We start from the raw sequence: 20,555 nt of genomic DNA, 5'->3' as shown, positions 1-20,555 counted from the left end.
GATTCCACGAACCTAACAGAGGAGCATCTGTGTCCAGATGCTCAAACACTAGAGTCTCCTCCATCTCCGTTCGATTTGGTGGTGGATGACCAGCAACCCACCCTCATCGACGATGATGTGACGCAGTTGCCGTCAGGGCATCCAGTTGACCGGCGCATTGTGCGGGAGGAGGAGATGAGACAGGAGTTGGAAGAGGAAGTGGTGAATGATGAGGACACTGACCCGACCTGGACAGGGGGGATGTCAAGCGGGGAAAGTAGTGTGGATGTTGAGGCAGGTGCAGCACCAAAAAGGGTAGCTAGAGGCAGAGGCAGAGGTCAGCAGCTTAGGCGAAGCCAGGCCACACCCGGAATCTCCCAAGATGTTCCAGTTCGTACCCAGCCCCGAAAAACTCCCACCTCGAGGGCACGTTTCTCGAAGGTGTGGAGTTTTTTCAAGGAATGCGCCGAGGACAGATATAGTGTTGTCTGCACAATTTGCCTCTCGAAATTGATTAGGGGCTCTGAGAAGAGCAACCTGTCCACAACTTCAATGCGCCGTCATTTGGAATCCAAGCACTGGAATCAGTGGCAGGCAGCAACGGCAGGACAAAGGCCGCCTGCCGTTCACGCCACTGCCACTGCCTCTGCCACTGCCTCTGCCACTGCCACTGCTGACTGTGCTGGCGATGCACTCCAGAGGACGAGCCAGGACACCACTTCATCTGCCTCCGCCACTTTGTTGACTTCTACCTCATCCTCCCCTGGTCCTGTCTTATCTCCTTCTCCTGCACCATCAAAGGCACCATCAGGCGTTTCTTTACAACAACCCACCATCTCTCAGACATTGGAGCGGCGGCAGAAATACACTGCTAACCACCCACACGCGCAAGCCTTGAACGCCAACATCGCTAAACTGCTGGCCCAGGAGATGTTGGCGTTCCGGCTTGTTGAAACTCCCGCCTTCCTGGACCTGATGGCAACTGCGGCACCTCGCTATGCCGTCCCTAGCCGTCACTACTTCTCCCGGTGTGCCGTCCCCGCCTTGCACCAGCACGTGTCACTCAACATCAGGCGGGCCCTTAGTTCCGCGCTTTGCACAAAGGTCCACTTGACCACCGACGCGTGGACAAGTGCATGCGGACAGGGACGCTACATTTCACTGACGGCACACTGGGTGAATGTAGTTGAGGCTGGGACTGCTTCCCAAACTGGCCCGGTGTACCTCGTCTCCCCGCCTAACATTCCTGGCAGGGACACGAGAAGAACACCCCCCTCCTCCTCCTCCTCTACCGCCTCCTCCTCCGCCACCGCCTCCTCCTCCGCCACCGCCTCCTCCTCCGCTGTTAGATTGACCCCAGCTACGAGTTGGAAACGTTGCAGCACTGGCGTTGGTAGACGTCAGCAGGCTGTGCTGAAGCTGATCAGCTTGGGGGACAGACAGCACACTGCCTCCGAGGTGAGGGATGCCCTCCTCGATGAGACGGCAATATGGTTTGAGCCGCTGCACCTGGGCCCAGGCATGGTCGTTTGTGATAACGGCCGGAACCTGGTAGCAGCTCTGGAGCTTGCCGGACTCCAACATGTTCCATGCCTGGCCCACGTCTTCAACCTAGTGGTGCAACGTTTCCTAAAGAGCTACCCCAATGTTCCAGAGCTACTGGTGAAAGTGCGGCGCATGTGCGCCCACTTTCGCAAGTCGACAGTAGCCGCTGCTAGCTTAAAATCTCTCCAGCAACGCCTGCATGTGCCACAACACCGGCTTTTGTGCGACGTCCCCACACGCTGGAACTCAACGTTTCAGATGTTGAATAGAGTGGTTGAGCAGCAGAGACCTTTGATGGAATACCAGCTACAAAACCCTAGGGTGCCACAAAGTCAGCTGCCTCAGTTTCACATCCATGAGTGGCCATGGATGAGAGACCTTTGTGACATCCTACGGGTCTTTGAGGAGTCCACAAGGAGGGTGAGCTCTGAGGATGCGATGGTGAGCCTTACAATCCCGCTCTTGTGTGTTCTGAGAGAATCCCTGATTGACATCAGGGATAACTCAGATCACACAGAGGAGTTAGGGATAGCATCCGATCCGTCACAGCTGGAGAGTAGGTCCACACATCTGTCCGCTTCACTGCGTTTAATGGAGGAGGAGGAGGAGGAGGAGGAGGAAGAAGAGTTGTCCGATGATGTGATGGTGATACAGGAGGCTTCCGGGCAACTTCGAATCGTCCCATTGTTGCAGCGCGGATGGGTAGACATGGAGGATGAGGAGGAAATGGAGATTGAACTTTCCGGTGGGGCCAGAGGAGTCATGCCAACTAACACTGTGGCAGACATGGCTGAGTTCATGTTGGGGTGCTTTACAACCGACAAGCGTATTGTCAAAATCATGGAGGACAACCAGTACTGGATCTTTGCTATCCTTGACCCCCGGTATAAAAACAACATCTCGTCTTTTATTCCGGTAGAGGGGAGGGCCAATCGCATCAATGCTTGCCACAGGCAATTGGTGCAGAATATGATGGAGATGTTTCCAGCATGTGACGTTGGCGGCAGGGAGGGCAGTTCCTCCAGTAGGCAACCAAGTTCTCACCGGTCCACACAAACGAGGGGCACACTGTCTAAGGTCTGGGACACCTTGATGGCACCCCCTCACCAAAGTGCCGCCACGGGGGGTCCTAGTGTCACCAGGCGTGAGAAGTATAGGCGCATGTTGCGGGAATACCTTTCCGACCACAGCCCTGTCCTCTCCGACCCCTCTGCGCCCTACACGTATTGGGTGTCGTAGTTGGACCTGTGGCTTGAACTTGCCCTATATGCCTTGGAGGTGCTGTCCTGTCCTGCCGCCAGCGTCCTATCTGAGAGGGTGTTCAGTGCAGCCGGTGGCATCATCACTGACAAGCGCACCCGTCTGTCAGCTGAGAGTGCCGACCGGCTCACTTTGATAAAAATGAACCACCACTGGGTAGAGCCGTCATTTTTGTGCCCACCTGTGTAAAGCACCCCAACATGAAACTCCATGTCTGTACTCAACCTCTCCAATTCCTCCGCATCCTCATACTCATCCACCATAAGCGTTGCACAATTCTGCTAATACTAGGCTCCCTCCACCCTGATTTCCCCCAACTCTGCTGGTTAGAGGCTCCCTCCACCCTGATTTCCACCAACTCTGCTGGTTAGAGGCTCCCTCCACCATGAATTGGTCCAAACTGGGCTGTTTAGCGGCTCCCTCCACCATGAATTGGTCCAAACTGGGGTTTTTAGAGGCTCCCTCCACCATGAATTGGTCCAAACTGGGGTTTTTAGAGGCTCCCTCCACCATGAATTGGTCCAAACTGGGGGTTTTAGAGGCTCCCTCCACCATTAATTGGTCCAAACTGGGCTGGTTAGAGGCTCCCTCCACCATGAATTTGCCCAAACTGGGCTGTTTAGAGGCTCCCTCCACCATGAATTGGTCCAAACTGGGCTGGTTAGAGGCTCCCTCCACCATGAATTTCCCAAAACTTGGCTGTTTAGAGGCTCCCTCCACCATGAATTGGTCCAAACTGGGCTGGTTAGAGGCTCCCTCCACCATGAATTTCCCAAAACTTGGCTGTTTAGAGGCTCCCTCCACCATTAATTGGTCCAAACTGGGCTGGTTAGAGGCTCCCTCCACCATGAATTTGCCCAAACTGGGCTGTTTAGAGGCTCCCTCCACCATGAATTTGCCCAAACTGGGCTGTTTAGAGGCTCCCTCCACCATGAATTGGTCCAAACTGGGTTTTTTAGAGGCTCCCTCCACCATGAATTGGTCCAAACTGGGCTGGTTAGAGGCTCCCTCCACCATTAATTGGTCCAAACTGGGGTGGTTAGAGGCTCCCTCCACCATTAATTGGTCCAAACTGGGCTGGTTAGAGGCTCCCTCCACCATTAATTGGTCCAAACTGGGCTGGTTAGAGGCTCCCTCCACCATTAATTGGTCCAAACTGGGCTGGTTAGAGGCTCCCTCCACCATGAATTGGTCCAAACTGGGCTGGTTAGAGGCTCCCTCCACCATGAATTTCCCAAAACTTGGCTGTTTAGAGGCTCCCTCCACCATTAATTGGTCCAAACTGGGCTGGTTAGAGGCTCCCTCCACCATGAATTTGCCCAAACTGGGCTGTTTAGAGGCTCCCTCCACCATGAATTTGCCCAAACTGGGCTGTTTAGAGGCTCCCTCCACCATGAATTGGTCCAAACTGGGTTTTTTAGAGGCTCCCTCCACCATGAATTGGTCCAAACTGGGCTGGTTAGAGGCTCCCTCCACCATTAATTGGTCCAAACTGGGGTGGTTAGAGGCTCCCTCCACCATTAATTGGTCCAAACTGGGCTGGTTAGAGGCTCCCTCCACCATGAATTTGCCCAAACTGGGCTGTTTAGAGGCTCCCTCCACCATGAATTTGCCCAAACTGGGCTGTTTAGAGGCTCCCTCCACCATGAATTGGTCCAAACTGGGTTTTTTAGAGGCTCCCTCCACCATGAATTGGTCCAAACTGGGCTGTTTAGAGGCTCCCTCCACCATGAATTGGTCCAAACTGGGTTTTTTAGAGGCTCCCTCCACCATGAATTGGTCCAAACTGGGTTTTTTAGAGGCTCCCTCCACCATGAATTTGCCCAAACTGGGCTGTTTAGAGGCTCCCTCCACCATGAATTGGTCCAAACTGGGCTGGTTAGAGGCTCCCTCCACCATGAATTGGTCCAAACTGGGTTTTTTAGAGGCTCCCTCCACCATGAATTTGCCCAAACTGGGCTGTTTAGAGGCTCCCTCCACCATGAATTGGTCCAAACTGGGCTGTTTAGAGGCTCCCTCCACCATTAATTGGTCCAAACTGGGCTGGTTAGAGGCTCCCTCCACCATGAATTTGCCCAAACTGGGCTGTTTAGAGGCTCCCTCCACCATGAATTGGTCCAAACTGGGTTTTTTAGAGGCTCCCTCCACCATGAATTGGTCCAAACTGGGCTGGTTAGAGGCTCCCTCCACCATGAATTTCCCAAAACTTGGCTGTTTAGAGGCTCCCTCCACCATGAATTGGTCCAAACTGGGCTGGTTAGAGGCTCCCTCCACCATGAATTTCCCAAAACTTGGCTGTTTAGAGGCTCCCTCCACCATGAATTGGTCCAAACTGGGCTGGTTAGAGGCTCCCTCCACCATTAATTGGTCCAAACTGGGCTGGTTAGAGGCTCCCTCCACCATGAATTGGTCCAAACTGGGTTTTTTAGAGGCTCCCTCCACCATGAATTTGCCCAAACTGGGCTGTTTAGAGGCTCCCTCCACCATGAATTGGTCCAAACTGGGCTGGTTAGAGGCTCCCTCCACCATTAATTGGTCCAAACTGGGCTGGTTAGAGGCTCCCTCCACCATTAATTGGTCCAAACTGGGCTGGTTAGAGGCTCCCTCCACCATGAATTTGCCCAAACTGGGCTGGTTAGAGGCTCCCTCCACCATGAATTGGTCCAAACTGGGTTTTTTAGAGGCTCCCTCCACCATGAATTTGCCCAAACTGGGCTGGTTAGAGGCTCCCTCCACCATGAATTGGTCCAAACTGGGGTTTTTAGAGGCTCCCTCCACCATGAATTTGCCCAAACTGGGGTGTTTAGAGGCTCCCTCCACCATGAATTTGCCCAAACTCTGCTGGTTAGAGGCTCAATCCACCCTGATTTTCAAAACAAATGTTGGTGCCAACCTCAACTTACTACAAGGGCCAAATTCACTGCTGGTGACAAGCTCTCCTCACTGCAAGTGCCAAATACACATGTTTCAAGGTGTTTTCCTACTGTCAGAGAGGTGGTATTGAGTGTGTAAAGTGTGTAGTTGTTAGGCTGTGATGTTGGGGTAATAGAGGGTCTTTGGTGTGTTAGATGCCCCCAGACATGCTTCCGCTGCTGTCCCAGTGTCATTCCAGAGGTGTTGGCATCATTTCCTGGGGTGTCATAGTGGACTTGGTGACCCTCCAGACACGGATTTGGGTTTCCCCCTTAACGAGTATCTGTTCCCCATAGACTATAATGGGGTTCGAAACCCGTTCGAACACACGAACATTGAGCGGCTGTTCGAATCGAATTTCGAACCTCGAACATTTTAGTGTTCGCTCATCTCTAGAAATTACTATGTCTTTATTGAAGCTTGCTATAAATATAGTAAAGACAGGCCTGGGAGACTTCATAAGGATCCCAGCTGTCATGGAGACAAGACGGTCCTAGAGATGTCACCATGTAGGAACTGTCTTGTAACATTTAAGTAAGTGAAATGGTGGGTGCACAAAAGGAGGGGGGATGGGAGGAAATGTGGCTACTTCAAAGGGTTAATGCCCCATTAGGAGTGGACTCCGATCACAGGCATTACCACCGTGTCTCACATACCAGAAACCTAGTGATTATGGCCTCTGTACTTCTTCATATTTAAAGACCCGACATCTGCCATACTACTACAGCGGATGTTGGGAAGGGGTTAAAGTCCATTAGAAAGCAGCTTGCTAAAGAAGCACACACGGAGGTCTGGCTCCACAACATCTCATTGAAGCTCGGATTGGGATCATGCCATTTCTGGCTGGCATACTCTACAGAACCACATCAGTTAATAAGACTAAATGCCATAGCTAGTTCTCATTTCAAAGAGCAATTCCCCAAAATTAAGTTGCAAATATAACTTTTTAAGGTTATTTTTTCCCTGATGTTGTTGTATGACAAGTAAAGTTGGCAATCTCCAGTATTCTAGACTGTAGTTACATTCAGGCAGGCGTACAAGAAATCCCCATTCTTGTGGTCACTGGGGGCCCTGTAAAATTTTCAGGGGATTTCCTGGAATGTGTCAGTTTGGTGTGAGCCTGACACCTTGCACAACCACTGATAAGCTATTCTTAGCTACCTCCAGCACTGAGATGATGGTGTATGGAATAGAAGTAGAAGACTGGATACACTGTGCAGTGGCCAGGTCACAACACTGCAGCTCAATAATCCACTTAGAAAATTCTTTTAGATTTAGGGAGCGTTCACACTACCGTCGGTGTCCGACATGTAGTGTCCGCTCAAAATCTGTCACGGACACTAGGAGCGGACACTAGCTGTGTCCGTGACACCTGTCATTTATTTCAATGGGCATCGGGTGCGTTCTTTTGCACTCCGTGCCCGTCCTTCCCTGTCCGCAAGTGAAGATGTCCGACTTCTCAAGCGGACAGAGGAACCCTGCATGCACCTTTTTTTCTTTTTGCATATTTTGCTGTGTGCCAAAGCCAGGAATGGATTGAGCAGAAGGTAGAATTATAAATATTTCCTATATATTCCTCAATCCTTTTGTAGCCATTCTTGACTTTGGCTCAAAAAATCACAGCAAAATCTGCAACAAAAAGTGCTGCATTTCTGCAACGTGGGGCCTAACCCTATGTGGCAGCAGCATAGACATCTAATTGGCAAAGAGCACACAACGCAGCTTTTATATCACACAAGGAAGAGTTTGCCCTGTTTGCAAGCATGGAGAGAAGATGTACTGTAGTTTTACAAAAACCAGTACAGGGAATAAAAGACTCAAGCACAAGGTTTAAAGACAAGAATTCAGATTGTACTCCATCTAGTATATCTCAACAAGGAGTGAATCAGATGTTTTTTTCTGTGAGGATACAATGCTGCAACCACTATTTGGGCCCAGCTACAAGAGGAAGATGAATTTAAGACTATTAGACAAGCTTAAAGAGGACCTTTCATGTCCTTGGGCACATCCGGTTTTATATACTGTTTTATTTATGTGCCCCAGGGAAGAGCTATCGGTGCCGTTACCAATAGCTCTTCACTGTCAGAAGGGCGTTCCTGACAGTCTTAAAGGAAATGCCCCTCCTGACAGTACTGGGTGTTGTACTATACTGTGAGGGGGCGTTCCTTACCGCCAAGCGATGACGCTGAGCAGTGAGGAATGCCCCCAGAACTAGTCTATGGATGAGTATTGTCAGGAGGGGGGAGGGACTGGCTTTCCTCAACGCTCAGCATCATCACTGGGATGTAAGAAATGCCCACTCTGATAGTATAGCGCTACGGACAGACTGTCAGGAGGGGCGATCCCAGCTAGATAGTCAGGAACACCCTTTCGACTGTGAAGCGGAATCAGTAAATGCACCGATATCTCTTCTCCTGGTGCACATAACGGGAAAGCCAACAGTGTGCTGAATTCAGCTCAATGTTAGCTTTCTAGCGGTATATAAAACCGTATGTGCCTGAGGACATGAAATGTCCTCTTTAAGAATAGCTTAACAATGTTAGACCTCAAGTACATCTTTGAGGATTGCATCCACTGTATCCTCTCCCCACAGACAGGATGTTAACTGTTGGTTAAAAATGCTATTTAAATGAGGACCAAATGTAAGTGAGGCCCCTTCTTCAGTGAAGTCAGTTATGAGGGGCTGTAAACTCTGAGCTTACCGCCGTCCCTATAATTGGGTGCACGGTGATTACTTGTACGCCGACAGATGATTTTCATTAATATCTCCGTGAGAAACTGATACACACAAATGAGAAACATGTGTGGTTTAGATCTCTCTGTAAATTTAATGGTGTTATTTCCACCAAAGAAAATAGCATGACTAATCTGAAGGACTCATTTACCCAGTATAGGAAATAAAACATGCTTGCCCTTGTGACCCAGGTATTATACTGAGCAGCATATGCTAAACTAGATAATTCTGACTGGGAAAATGAACTGTGTAAAGAAAACAAGCTTAGCAACACCCTTCTATATAAATTGTTTCTATTTGAGATTTTTGATAGGTTTCATTAACATTTGGAGAAATGTTTCTCAAGTGTGAACCGTCGCAGAAACTAAAAATTCAGTTTTAGGCTTTAGGTGTTTAGAACGGATCTACATAATTTATTTTCTGGTTTTGTTACCGTTTAAGTCAATTTTCATAACTACAGAAACTGCTCATTTTTAATTAGATAAACTCACACAGTTTCAGAGTTTTCAGCCTCTGCTGTCATTCAGCAGTTGAAGCCTGTGCTTAAAGCGGCTCTATCATTGGGAAAAGTCATTTTTAATTAAACATATACTTGCATAGTCTTTAGAAAGGCTATTCCACACATACCTTTTGTATGTAAATCGCTTCAGTAGTTTTTGAATGAACTTCTTTTTATTCATATGCTAATTAGCTTAAAGCATGCACCCAGAAGTCTCACCAAGCACTGTCTCTCTGCTGTTTGTACAGCACAGGCTGCTGCTGATGACTCATCTCCCTGCTCTCACACACACATAGCAGACAGTGCTCGCTAAGACTTCCAATGCTCGCTGGAGGCTGATTAGCATATGGGTAAAAACTGGCTCATTCAAAAACTACTGAGGGGATCAACATACAAAAGGTATGTGTGGAGTAGCCTTTCTAAAGGCTATGCAAGTATATGTTTAGTTAATGACAGAGCCCCTTTAACATGAACCCCCAACACCTAGGAAACTGTACAGAAGATACTCCAACTGCCAAATATCATATATGTATATATTGTGCTGGTGCCCATCAACTCAGGAAGACTTAGTTTTGCTGTAGCAGCCATGTTATCTCTCCTCTCATACCCCAATAGTATCCAAATAAAGTATTAATGACAGTAATGACAGACAAAGTATTCTATGTTCCGCCAGGAAATTCACAATGGAACATTTTTTTTCTGCTAACTAGTATGCACTACAGGCAGTTCCTGCTTTTATCAGGCTATTTTCTGTCTGTCATCTTATCTCTCTTAGGACTCATATAGCACTCTGGGTTACCAGTCAAACGTTTGTGCTGGTATAAATGTATGATCCATGGTAGTCAGAGCAGTAGAATCACAAAAATTGGGTCCTATCTGCCAGTGTTACTGTCTTGACATTGGATAAAAGTTAGAAGAGATGGGCGATGTTTCTGGTTAATTTGTGTACAAGAAAACCAGCTTAGTATGCCTACATGTTTTCATGTATTCCAAATACTTTTACGGGCATAATCCAACCACTGGGTGATCTGATCACACAGAATAGACATCTTGTGACAGAGTATTACAATATCATGTCTATTCTAAAAAGTTGATCATCTCAAGCAACCTTGGCATATAATGAGCCAAGCAAAAAGTAAAAAAAAAGACAAATTTGTACAGAGTCTTCTGTTTGACAGTATTTTTTTTTTATCATATACCTAGCAATACAATTTAAGCAAAAAATCTATAGCATAAAAGGGCTGTATGAGAGTAAGTAAACAGCAAATGTTATGAAACCTCTTAAATTCCACAGCCACTCCACTGGTGGTTTTGTGTCAACATTCCCTTTTTATATTCCAGGAGTTAAGACTTGCTCTACCAGGATATGGTTCCTTGGCATGCGGGTCACATGATAGTAGAGGGCATCATCACTTCCAGGATGTAAAGAACGACTAGTTCAGGACTACTGAAGTATCATTGCTAAAGCAGCACATGATGTAAAGGAAGTGTTACTCATCTGTAAAAGGGTTTGTCCACAAAAGACATTTATGGCATAATCTCAGGATATGCCCCAAATATCTGTTAGATGTGGGTTCAGCTGTTGAGACCCATATCTGCCTCTAAAATGACTCCTTCTCCAGGCTCCATTGCTTGGCTCTCCCTCAACCCATCCCAGCTGATGGGTTGTCAAGTCCAGGCTGTCACTGGTGGTTAGGTTTCACAGAAACAGAGTAACTCTCTGAGCTACACTGTTTCTCTAACACCCATAAAAGTGAAGAGGATTTACAGAAATGGAATGGATATCTGGAAATAGCGACCATTGCTGAAAGTCTGAAATTGAGTGTCAGCAGGAATGGCATGAGAAAAAACCTAGCGATGGAATTCCAGTAGACAATATTTTGGGGCTGCATTTCAAAGAGAATTTTGCAAAAAGGTGCTACACAGGACATGCACACTAAGGCCACGGCACCCAGCCAATATGATTTACTTGGAAACCGTATTGCACCTAACAGTTCAAAAGCCATCAGTTGTATAGACACTTTCAATGCTCATTGCACCCTCATATTCTCAGACAAGCTTGGACCTTTATTATTAGTCATTCTCAGTCAGACTTGAAATACAATATCTAAAGGTGTTAAATAATTCTGTGGTTGTGGGATAGAGAAGATATAAAAGATATAAGTATACTAAAGTAGTCGTGTTTTGTTGAAGTGAATGTAGACTTAAAACTGAGGAGTCGGATGGCATGTTTGTATGCAGATAGATCATGCTGGAAGTGTTTTATTCCATCACTTTTCAGCAACTCTTGAGAGTCTAAGAATGTATAGATGTTTAAGTTTCCTTTGTGCTTCTTATGTTAACTTTGGGATTTTGTGTATGGACGGTTTGTAGTTGAAGACAGAAAGTAAGAAGAGGTAGGTGAAAGGTCTATGAGGTCTAGCAGTGGTTTGGTGCACCACTGAGAGAGGCCAAAAGAGGAGGCAAGTGACAGGAGTATTGGGGAGGCTGAATGGCACATGTTAGGCTGGAGCCCCACGTTGTTAAAGGCATTCTACCATTAAAAAACTTTTTTCTGTGGATAACATGTCGGAATAGCCTTTAGAAAGGCTTACACTACTAGTGTAACAGCCGACAGAGGTGACGCTGCTGAAGAAAGAAGGGGAGGATCCAGCAGAAGATAGAGGCGGCGCAGGATCCTGTTCTCTGGCAGCCGTGCGGACGCCCTCACATTTTCAGCGCTGGGGCCTGCCCCCATCGCTGCCAGATAACTAATTTACATACCGGTAAAAAACGGTATTACTAAGGGACGGCACGGCGGAGATCCCATCTAAAGGTAGGAGACGAATAGCCTTTCTAAAGGCTATTCCGACGTGTTATCCACAGAAAAAAGTTTTGGTAAAAGTTTGTGGTAAGTTTGGTAAAAGTTAATGGTAGAATCCCTTTAATATGCTGCATTTTACAGTACCTACAAAGTTTATAGGATTCTGTTTAATCCATCCACACATTGCAGAAAAAAAATCTGCAGCAGGAAAGCTGTGTTTTTGAAAATCACAGCATGTCAATTATGTCTGCAGACATGCTGGTGTTTTCCCTATAGGTATAATAGGGGCAGAAAGACCGCTGAGAAAAACTCAGAAAAACATTTCCACTGCATTTTTCCCCAATGTTTTTTTTGCTGCATTTTGCTACCTGAGACCTTAGCCCTAATGTGGATATTGAAGTCACCCATGATGGTAATGATGATAACGAGAATGTTGGATATGAAACCCACAATAAGAAGATGTTGACTGAATAAACTAATCCATTTATGTTTTATTTTCCAGGAATCCCTATTCTTGGTTACATTTACATTCTTACATTTGAGTGGCACTAATAAATTTCTGATGACATAGTAGGCGGATTTGCTTATGCTACTTTCTCTCTTTGGCTGATAATGCAGGGGCACATCCTTTGACATAACATGAGGTTTTTTAACCCTGTGTTGGGGCACTCTTATTTCCATTGTCTTTATACCATTGAAAATACCAGTAATGGGGAAACAAATTGGGTGGGATTTGCTCTTGATCTTTTAAACATCTGATCCCTGATATGTTGAAGTGCTAAGTTCTATACATTGAATTGTTCTGTTGATACATTCACTGCTACCTGAGATGAATTACTCACACTTTAATGCCAGCTGGCATAGGTTTTTATGATGGTCATCAAAGCATGTCAATTTTATGAATTATGATGGTCATCACAGTACATAAAAGAAAAGTGATACATTGCATAACTGTAAATACACTAATTGCAGTCTATGTGTAGTATGCACACTGCAAATGGGTTTGCCTTAATGACCAAATAATATTCTTTTGATGAAGATTACCTTCGCCTCCTTGAGTCACTACTTACATACTGTATAAACCTCGTTTGTGTAAAAGTGAAATCTGAGGAATAAACTGCTTATTCTATATGTCAATGAGCTATTTGGTGCACCCTGGGCATGGCCACATCTTCCACCACTTTGGTTAGATGACTGTTACTCTTAGCAAATTAGATCACTGTCTTTAAGAAAGAGCAAATATATAAATTAATATAAATATAATACATGTTTTCTTGAATCGCTCTTACAAAACTAAACATTGATCTAGTCAGGTCCTCCTGCTCTATACCAACATACAATGCATTTTTTATGTGACAGGTCCCCTTTAAGTGTCCCAGAAGCTATACAGTTTAACAGGGAAAGTTCTGTTTCATGGAGGTAACAGACTTAGGATAATGAGTGGGGAATAATCCAGTGTGTGTTAATGATTGAAACCATGAGCGGCCAGCCATGTAACTGATCTGGTGTTCACACTGCTGCCGCACATTTCTACATGGTGCATTGACAGTACATATCTCCAGATGTACTCAGTGCTATTTCACACTCTCCAAACCAGACATGGATAACATTTGACTTCAGCTTGAGAAGAACGTGCAAGTGTTATTACAGCATGGCAAATGACTGCATCTATTTTAGTTTCTAGAAATATCTCAATCCTTGGACATCATCCCGCTACATTTTATATCATATTTCTAATTTTATTATTTGGGTTAGGGTTGTGAAGCATCTAGATCAGAGGTGCACAACCTATGGGCATTGCCACCAGTTGCAGACTGAATGTCCCTGGACACAACCTGACAACCTGATCTCACTGCTAGGCGATTAGCTGTATCAACACAGCGCCCCCTTACTGAGGCTACAACCATATGCAACAGCAAGTACATGTGATCAAGCTTCCTTCCGCCACAGTGCAAGTTTCCTGGCAACATGGAGTTTGTAGTTATGCCGCCAAAAGCAACCACTTTCCTTCATTACAGCAATTTGCTTACTTATTATTATAGCTCCTGTCACAGAGTAAGGGCAGTGTCTGTATACCGTATACAAAAATAAAGTATAGACTACTTTCAGAAGAAAATGTATGTGGTTTGGGCATTGAGATCCTTTCCGATCGCTGGATTATTAAAGCTGATATGTACTATTTTAGACTGCTGTGCCACTTTGACTTCTAATGGCTGGTGATGGTGTTGCTTTTTAACTGGAAATTATATTGTCAATAATTTTAGGATATCACAAACACCCACTTGCAGTACCACACACTATCTTTGGCAAGAGTATCATTCGTTCGTTCGTTCGTTCGTTCGTTCGTTCATTCATTCAGTAGTGTAGTGCACAAAGTACAGGTGCTCTGACTTACTAGATGGCCTCACCTTCAGTGTCCTGTGCATTTCCCAACTATACAGCTTTTCCATAGATATAATTGTAACAGAAAGTCCGCGGAGGAAAACTCAATGAACTTTCTGTTCAAAGCACTGCGGGAAGAACCCTAATGCGTTCACGCCGCTGTTGTTCCCACAACGCTTTAGTGCGGCGGTTCCGGCCTCTGGGGTCTTAGCCTTAGGCTAAAGCCCCATGTTGCGGAAACGCAGCTTTTTTTGTTGCAGATTTTGCTGCGTTTTTTTGAGCCAAAGTCAGGAGTGGATTGACCAAAAGGTAGAAGTATGAGAGCTTCCTATATATTTCCTATTCCCTTTGTATTCATTCTTGGCTTTGGCTCAAAACCCCCACAAAATCTGCAAAAAAAATTGCTCTGTTTCCGCAACGTGGAGCCTCAGCTTAAGGCTGGGGCCGATAACGCTGCGATTTGGCCGTGGTGAAAACACCACGGGAGAAATTGTGACATTGTACAGTACTTGCAAAGTGGATGGGATTCATGTGAATCCCATGCCCACTTTGTGGGAAAAAAATCGCAGCGCAGACCCGCTGTGATTTCTAAAACCATTGTGGTTTTGAAAATCGCAGCATGTCAATTATATCTACGGAAACACCGGCGGATTTCCCATAGATATAATTGTAACAGAAAGTCCGCAGAGGAAAACTCTGTGAACTTTCTGTTCAAAGCACTGCGGGAAGAACCCCAATGCGTTCACACCGCGGTTGTGCCTGCAGCGCTTTAGCACAGAGGATTCGGCCCGTGGGGCCTTAGCCTAAAAAAGGTTTTCTAGGACATACTTATTGATGACCTATCTTCAGGAAGAACAATCAGTATGTGATTAGTGGGGGTTCCTATTCCCACATGTCATCTGAAGAGGCTGCAATGTATGGTTGACCACTATAGCCTCTTAGCTGAATATCAAGCACAATGCTTTAAGGATGTGTAAGGACTGTGTTTGATATTGCTGTACCTTATGACTGATGCACATGTCACCCTTAGTACAGAGAAGAGTCTGCTGCACTCCCCAGGATCACTGAAACTGAATATTGGGGTTCATCACCCATAAAACACGATTATACTCTAGGGTGTCCTCAGACCATAGGTGTATAAGTGGAGGTAAGTAAAATTAACAAAAACTTATATTTATATATATACTTGCCTCACTTATCCTGAGTGCCCTGCATCATGACCTTAGCGCACCCAATGTGACCACTGAAATCCAATCACAGGCCTCACAGTGACCCAGGGAGTGCAACATCAGCCAAGAGAGTCCATAAGAGGCCTGAAGAGGATGCCAGGGGACTGCCACGCGCTGTAGAGATGCCCAGGAGAGTTAAGGCAAGATGAGTATAACTTTTTTTTTTTATTCACCTTCTCTGGGATGCCACTTATTATACTTTAGGATCTGAGAATACCCCTAAGTATAATACAATATTAGTGAAACAAACTGGAGGGCCGAACCTCGCGACTATTCATTGAAATGAATCTTGTGGGGTTAGCCCGAAGCAGCTCGAGGCTTCCAGTCACTGGGGGTATTACAGTATATGAGGCCAATGTGGAGCATTATACAGTGGGGACACTGGGGAACATTTTATACTGTGTGGGGCTTTGCGGAGAATATTATACTGTGTGGGACCACTATAGAGCATTATGTTGTGGGGAGGACTCTGGGAAACATATTATACTGTGTGGGGCCACTGTGAAGCATTACACTGTGGCATGGTCCTCTGGTTAGCATATTTTACTGTTTGGAGCCACTGTGGAGCATTATACTATGGGGAGGGTTCTTAGGAGGATTATATACTATGTGAGGACTGAAGGGAGCATTTTATACCTTGTAGGAACACTGTGGTGCATTATACTGTGGGGGGCCACTGACGAGTATTATACTATGGGGGGAGGCACTTGGGAGCATTTTATACTGTGTGGGGTTACCCTGGTATATTATACAGTGTTGAACCACTGTGGAGCATTACATTGTGGGGGTAGGGGTTCAGGGGAAAATTTTATACCATATTGGGTCACTTTGGAGTATTATACTGTAGAGGACTCTTGGATGTTTTATACTGCGTCGTGGTTTTGGAGAGGTTCTGCCGGAGGAGGCGGAGTCTAAGATCAGTCCACAGTAGTCTCCATTCTGGTCCGATATTAGACTCACAGACTCCTCACAGACGAGCCTCCGGCAGAACCAGTGTTGATTGGCCGAATGCTATACTCTGTATGGCATTCGGCCAATCAACGCTGGTCGATGCATTCCTATGGGAAAAAGTCAGCTCCCGCATATCGAAAGCTGACAGGTATCCCGACGTAATACAGTGACTTGGGCATGTTAGATGCCCCCAGGCCCTGCTGTCCCAGTTGCATTCCAGGGTGTTGGCATCATTTCCTGGGGTGTCATAGTGGACTTGGTGACTCTCCTGAGTCAAACAGTGGGATCCCCTGAAACGAGCATTTTTTCCCCACAGACTATAATGGGGTTCGATATTTGTTTTAATAGTCGAATATTGAGGGGCTATTCGAAACGAATATCGAATATAAAATATTTTACTGTTCACTTAGCTCAAATTATATATACTGTGTGGGGCCACATGACAGGAAACTGTAAGATACATCGGGAATAAGTAAAGCACAGTGCTGGTTACTCGGTAGTCAGCAGATATACAAGGTCTCGGTCAAGGAGTAGTGATGTAGACTATTACTAAGACGTTGTTGGGTGCAGTAGTTTGCTACAGCCTGAATTCTGAAGTTCAGGCCGTGTATCACCTACAGTTGACTGGTTACAATTGTTTCCAATTCTTGGCTGAGAGCATGACTAGCCATGTAAGGTTAGGTTCACATCTGTGCACCGTCCTCCACTGGGGGACCCCGAAGGATGGAAAGCCAGACTGCTAAAACAGTGGTTAGACTATATAGGGGTATAGACTGTAATAGGTTCTGCGGGATGCCTGCTGTTTTATTCTGAAAGCAGTGGAGAGAAGTCCACGCAGGACTTCTTTCCACCGATTACTGGCGATTTCTGTGGTGGAGTCCCCAATGCAGACTCTGATGCAAATGTGAACTTAGCCTTAAGGATTACTGACTCTGACTTCTTTTTATTCACTTACAGCAATCTACTATAATTTCTATTTCAGGCTGCAATGTGGCCATATTATATGTATATGTCTTACAGTCACAAATCCCATTCCATCGATCTAAATACCCAAACTAGTGGTATCATACAAGTCTATGGTGCTATAGGTTCGAGCCATTAAGCTTACTGTTGGGACAGGATTTGCAGCTGTAATACGGACTGTATAATATGACTGCATTATGGTTGTCTGAATTAGCACTAAGGAATAGGTTTGTTGCTGACCCAAAGGCAATGCAAACTTTTTTCAACAACAAGAAGTACAATACTTTATGATGGCTATAAAAACCTGAAGTTTGTCTCATTCATCTCTCTGCACATTTTTGTGTCAGTTAATGTGTTCCCCCAGTTTCTTACAGGAGTACTTATAGTAACGTCTTATCAGGAAAGTGCCATATAAACTAGTTGGCTTTATATTTTACCTATGGTAAGTCAGATACACTTACAGTATTCTGTTATCAAGTAGTGAATAAATTCATTATTAACTATAATCTCAACATAAAAAAGACAACACTGGCACAAGAATAATATAAAGGCTAGTTACCTGTGACAATGGAATCAGCCTGGCAGGAATGTAAGATTGCTGGATGTCAATAATATTGGAGTCATGCCTGCTGTTGGTGGCGGATGTACTACCTTCCGACTCCAGGTGAAAGGCGCTACCTTCATATGATGCATTGCAAGGGTACAAGTATTCTAAGAGAGTAAGCAGCACACAAGCATGCCACATTTGTAATAGGCAAGCCATCTTTTCTTGAATTCTGAAATATTTCTCTACAACATCCAAGTCCAGTTGAGATACACACCCTCTTCACTTCTGCACAGCTTCCAACATTAAGACTTGTGCTGAGGCTTTACTTTCCAGATGTGCAGCGTAGAAGGATCTCCACTGCTGATTCTCGCTCACACACAAGGAAACATTCTCAGTCTTTGCTTTTACCAGCTGAATTACTATCCCCGGAGACTAGAATGGAATCATCAATATGGGGATGGGAAGAAATGAGTGTTCTTACTTGAGGGTGTAGCACTTCACCAGCTCCTGAGCCACCTTGTCTTGTGTGTGTCAGGCCACAGGATTCACACTGTACAGTTGTGTCTCACATTCTGCTTCCCCTCACTGCAGTGAAGTTTACCTTCAATGTTAGACCCTCCCTCTGGAAGCTCTGCCTGGCTGCCCACAACTAGGTTACACTGAGAGGATGATTAGGCTGGGACAGAGATGAAGGCTTGTTCTCTTCAGTATACGCCTGACTGCAGGGCTGCCTTATCACCGATAACAAAGTCAGCCTGTCAAGCTGTCATTTACACTTGTACACTATGAGGGAAGACTGCAGCCATGTAAGGCTGGGTAGACATGATCAGATTCTGTTTGCAGTCAGGCTGATATCCAAATAATAAGTACTGTAAATGGAGAAGTAGCTGTGTATTTTCCTCAGAAGGCATGTAAACATTTAAGGAATATTGTGCATACTACATGAAATTTCATATTGCTGTACTGTATTGTTTTTTTTTTTTTTGTTTTTTTTTTATTGTAGTTGTCATGTTTCCCTTCCTTATTCATCCATCCATCAATATCAGTGTTATACGGACAGCCCTGTCTATAGTCCAGCAATATACTGTATTAAATACCCCTCCCCTTGGCAAACATGAAAACCAGACAAGCTTACAGTAGGTTTCATTGTTAAAAGGATATCTTCACAATTGTCATTTATCACTCTGGACGCCATTCTCCTGAGGATACCAGTAATGGGGCCCTGAATATTCGCCTTTCCTGTGGATAGGTGAGGAATGTCTGCTTTGGTAATACCCCTTTAAAACGCACAAGTAGCAACTGTTATAAATATAATGAAGGAATAGGTTTAGGTTATATAATACAGTTTATATAATACATTGCATACTAATACTATGTTACTGCTGGTGTTGTACAGCTTTAATGTAACATGCTAGACTTGCCAAGCCTGTGCTTTTTTGGCGTATATTATTCTGTAAACTAGCCAGCGCCTAAATGTTTCAGAAATGTGAACCTCTATTTACAAAGAGCGTTCTGTTTTCTAGTTAAAGAAATGCTTTGTGAGACATCAGGAACAAGACTGGTAGTGTATGAAGCCAGACTACATTGCCCAAGGCTGACCACTGCTTCTTACTGTAGGCTCATACACTACATGGAATGTAACCTTTCCAAATGACTTATATGGAAAAGTATACTTTCACAGGCTCTTAAAAAAGGCAAATGTTCACTTCTAAAGAGTAGGGAAGTTTGCAAAGCAGTAGAGAATCTGAGCTGTGCATTCTGGAATACAAACTGCCTGATTTCTAGAAAGAAAAAAAGTGCAAAACAGATAAATGCATATATATAGTCTTTACTTATTCGTGTATAGAACAAGATGTCATACAATTTTCGAATATACATGAATTTAAATTTGGGCACATTTTATATATCCCATGAATTGGTCTTATTTAATAAAGTCAGACTCACCATATGAATCCCTGGTATTCTGTAAGTGACCAGATCACATTCATGGCACATAGGACACAAGACATAAGTTTCATTAATAAGACTAAACGGTGGAAAAATACCTTTATTCAAACTACCTAACCATGTGTGTGTACATGGCTGGTTGTATCTAGGTGATTTGTAACATGGCTCTGTGTTTCTAGGATGCCAAATCGGCTTTCACGTTCCGTGCCCCCGGTGAAAAGTTATCGGTGCTGGTACCATAGCTCATCACTGTCAGATGGGTGTTTCTGACAGTCAGTCAGGAATGCCCTTCCTCACAGTAGTACCTATTGCGCTACTGTAAGAGCAGTGAGCACCCCCTTCCTCTCCTGATAGTACTTGTCCATAGACGAGTATGGGAGGGCGTTCCTCACGCTCAGCGTCATCGCTGGGTGGTAAGCAACACCACCTCTCACAGTACAGCGCAACAGACACTTCTGACTGTAAAGAGCTACGGTACCGGCACCGATAGCTCTTCACCAGGGGCACAGAACGGGAAAGCCGATAGTGCGCTGAATTCAGCTGCACTGTTGGCTTTCTAGCGGTGTATTAAACTGCATGCGCCCCAGATGGTGAAAGGTCCTCTTTAAGGTCTTTTCAGCTAATTTGCATTAGAATAAAACACTGGCTTTCATGAAAATGGAGTTTCAATACAGAATGAGAAAGATATCCTTGTAAAGTATAGAAGCCTCCCTACAAGATTCTGTCATTAGTTTGATACCGGTTTTCCTGCTGACAGACTGTTTTTATTTTTTTTTTAATGTAGATTGTGAGCCCCACATAGA

At 45.1% G+C, this 20,555-nt stretch overlaps 1 protein-coding gene across 1 annotated transcript in view; it reads right to left on the bottom strand.

Moving 5' to 3' along the window:
• LAMA4 (laminin subunit alpha 4) overlaps nt 1-18,453 on the bottom strand; it is a 131,029-nt gene extending 112,576 nt beyond the window's left edge. The window contains exon 1 of the mRNA XM_075268127.1: nt 17,818-18,453. Within this exon, the coding sequence (XP_075124228.1) occupies nt 17,818-18,021 (204 nt within the window). The 5' untranslated portion in view covers nt 18,022-18,453. The remainder of the gene's footprint in view (nt 1-17,817) is intronic.
• Nucleotides 18,454-20,555: the final 2,102 nt, after the last annotated feature.

This window comes from Leptodactylus fuscus, chromosome 3 (genome assembly GCF_031893055.1).
Source record: "Leptodactylus fuscus isolate aLepFus1 chromosome 3, aLepFus1.hap2, whole genome shotgun sequence".
Classification (NCBI taxonomy): Eukaryota; Metazoa; Chordata; class Amphibia; order Anura; family Leptodactylidae; genus Leptodactylus; species Leptodactylus fuscus.
The sequence above is the reverse complement of the archived record's forward strand: the minus strand, read 5'-3'. Positions and strand labels throughout refer to the sequence as shown.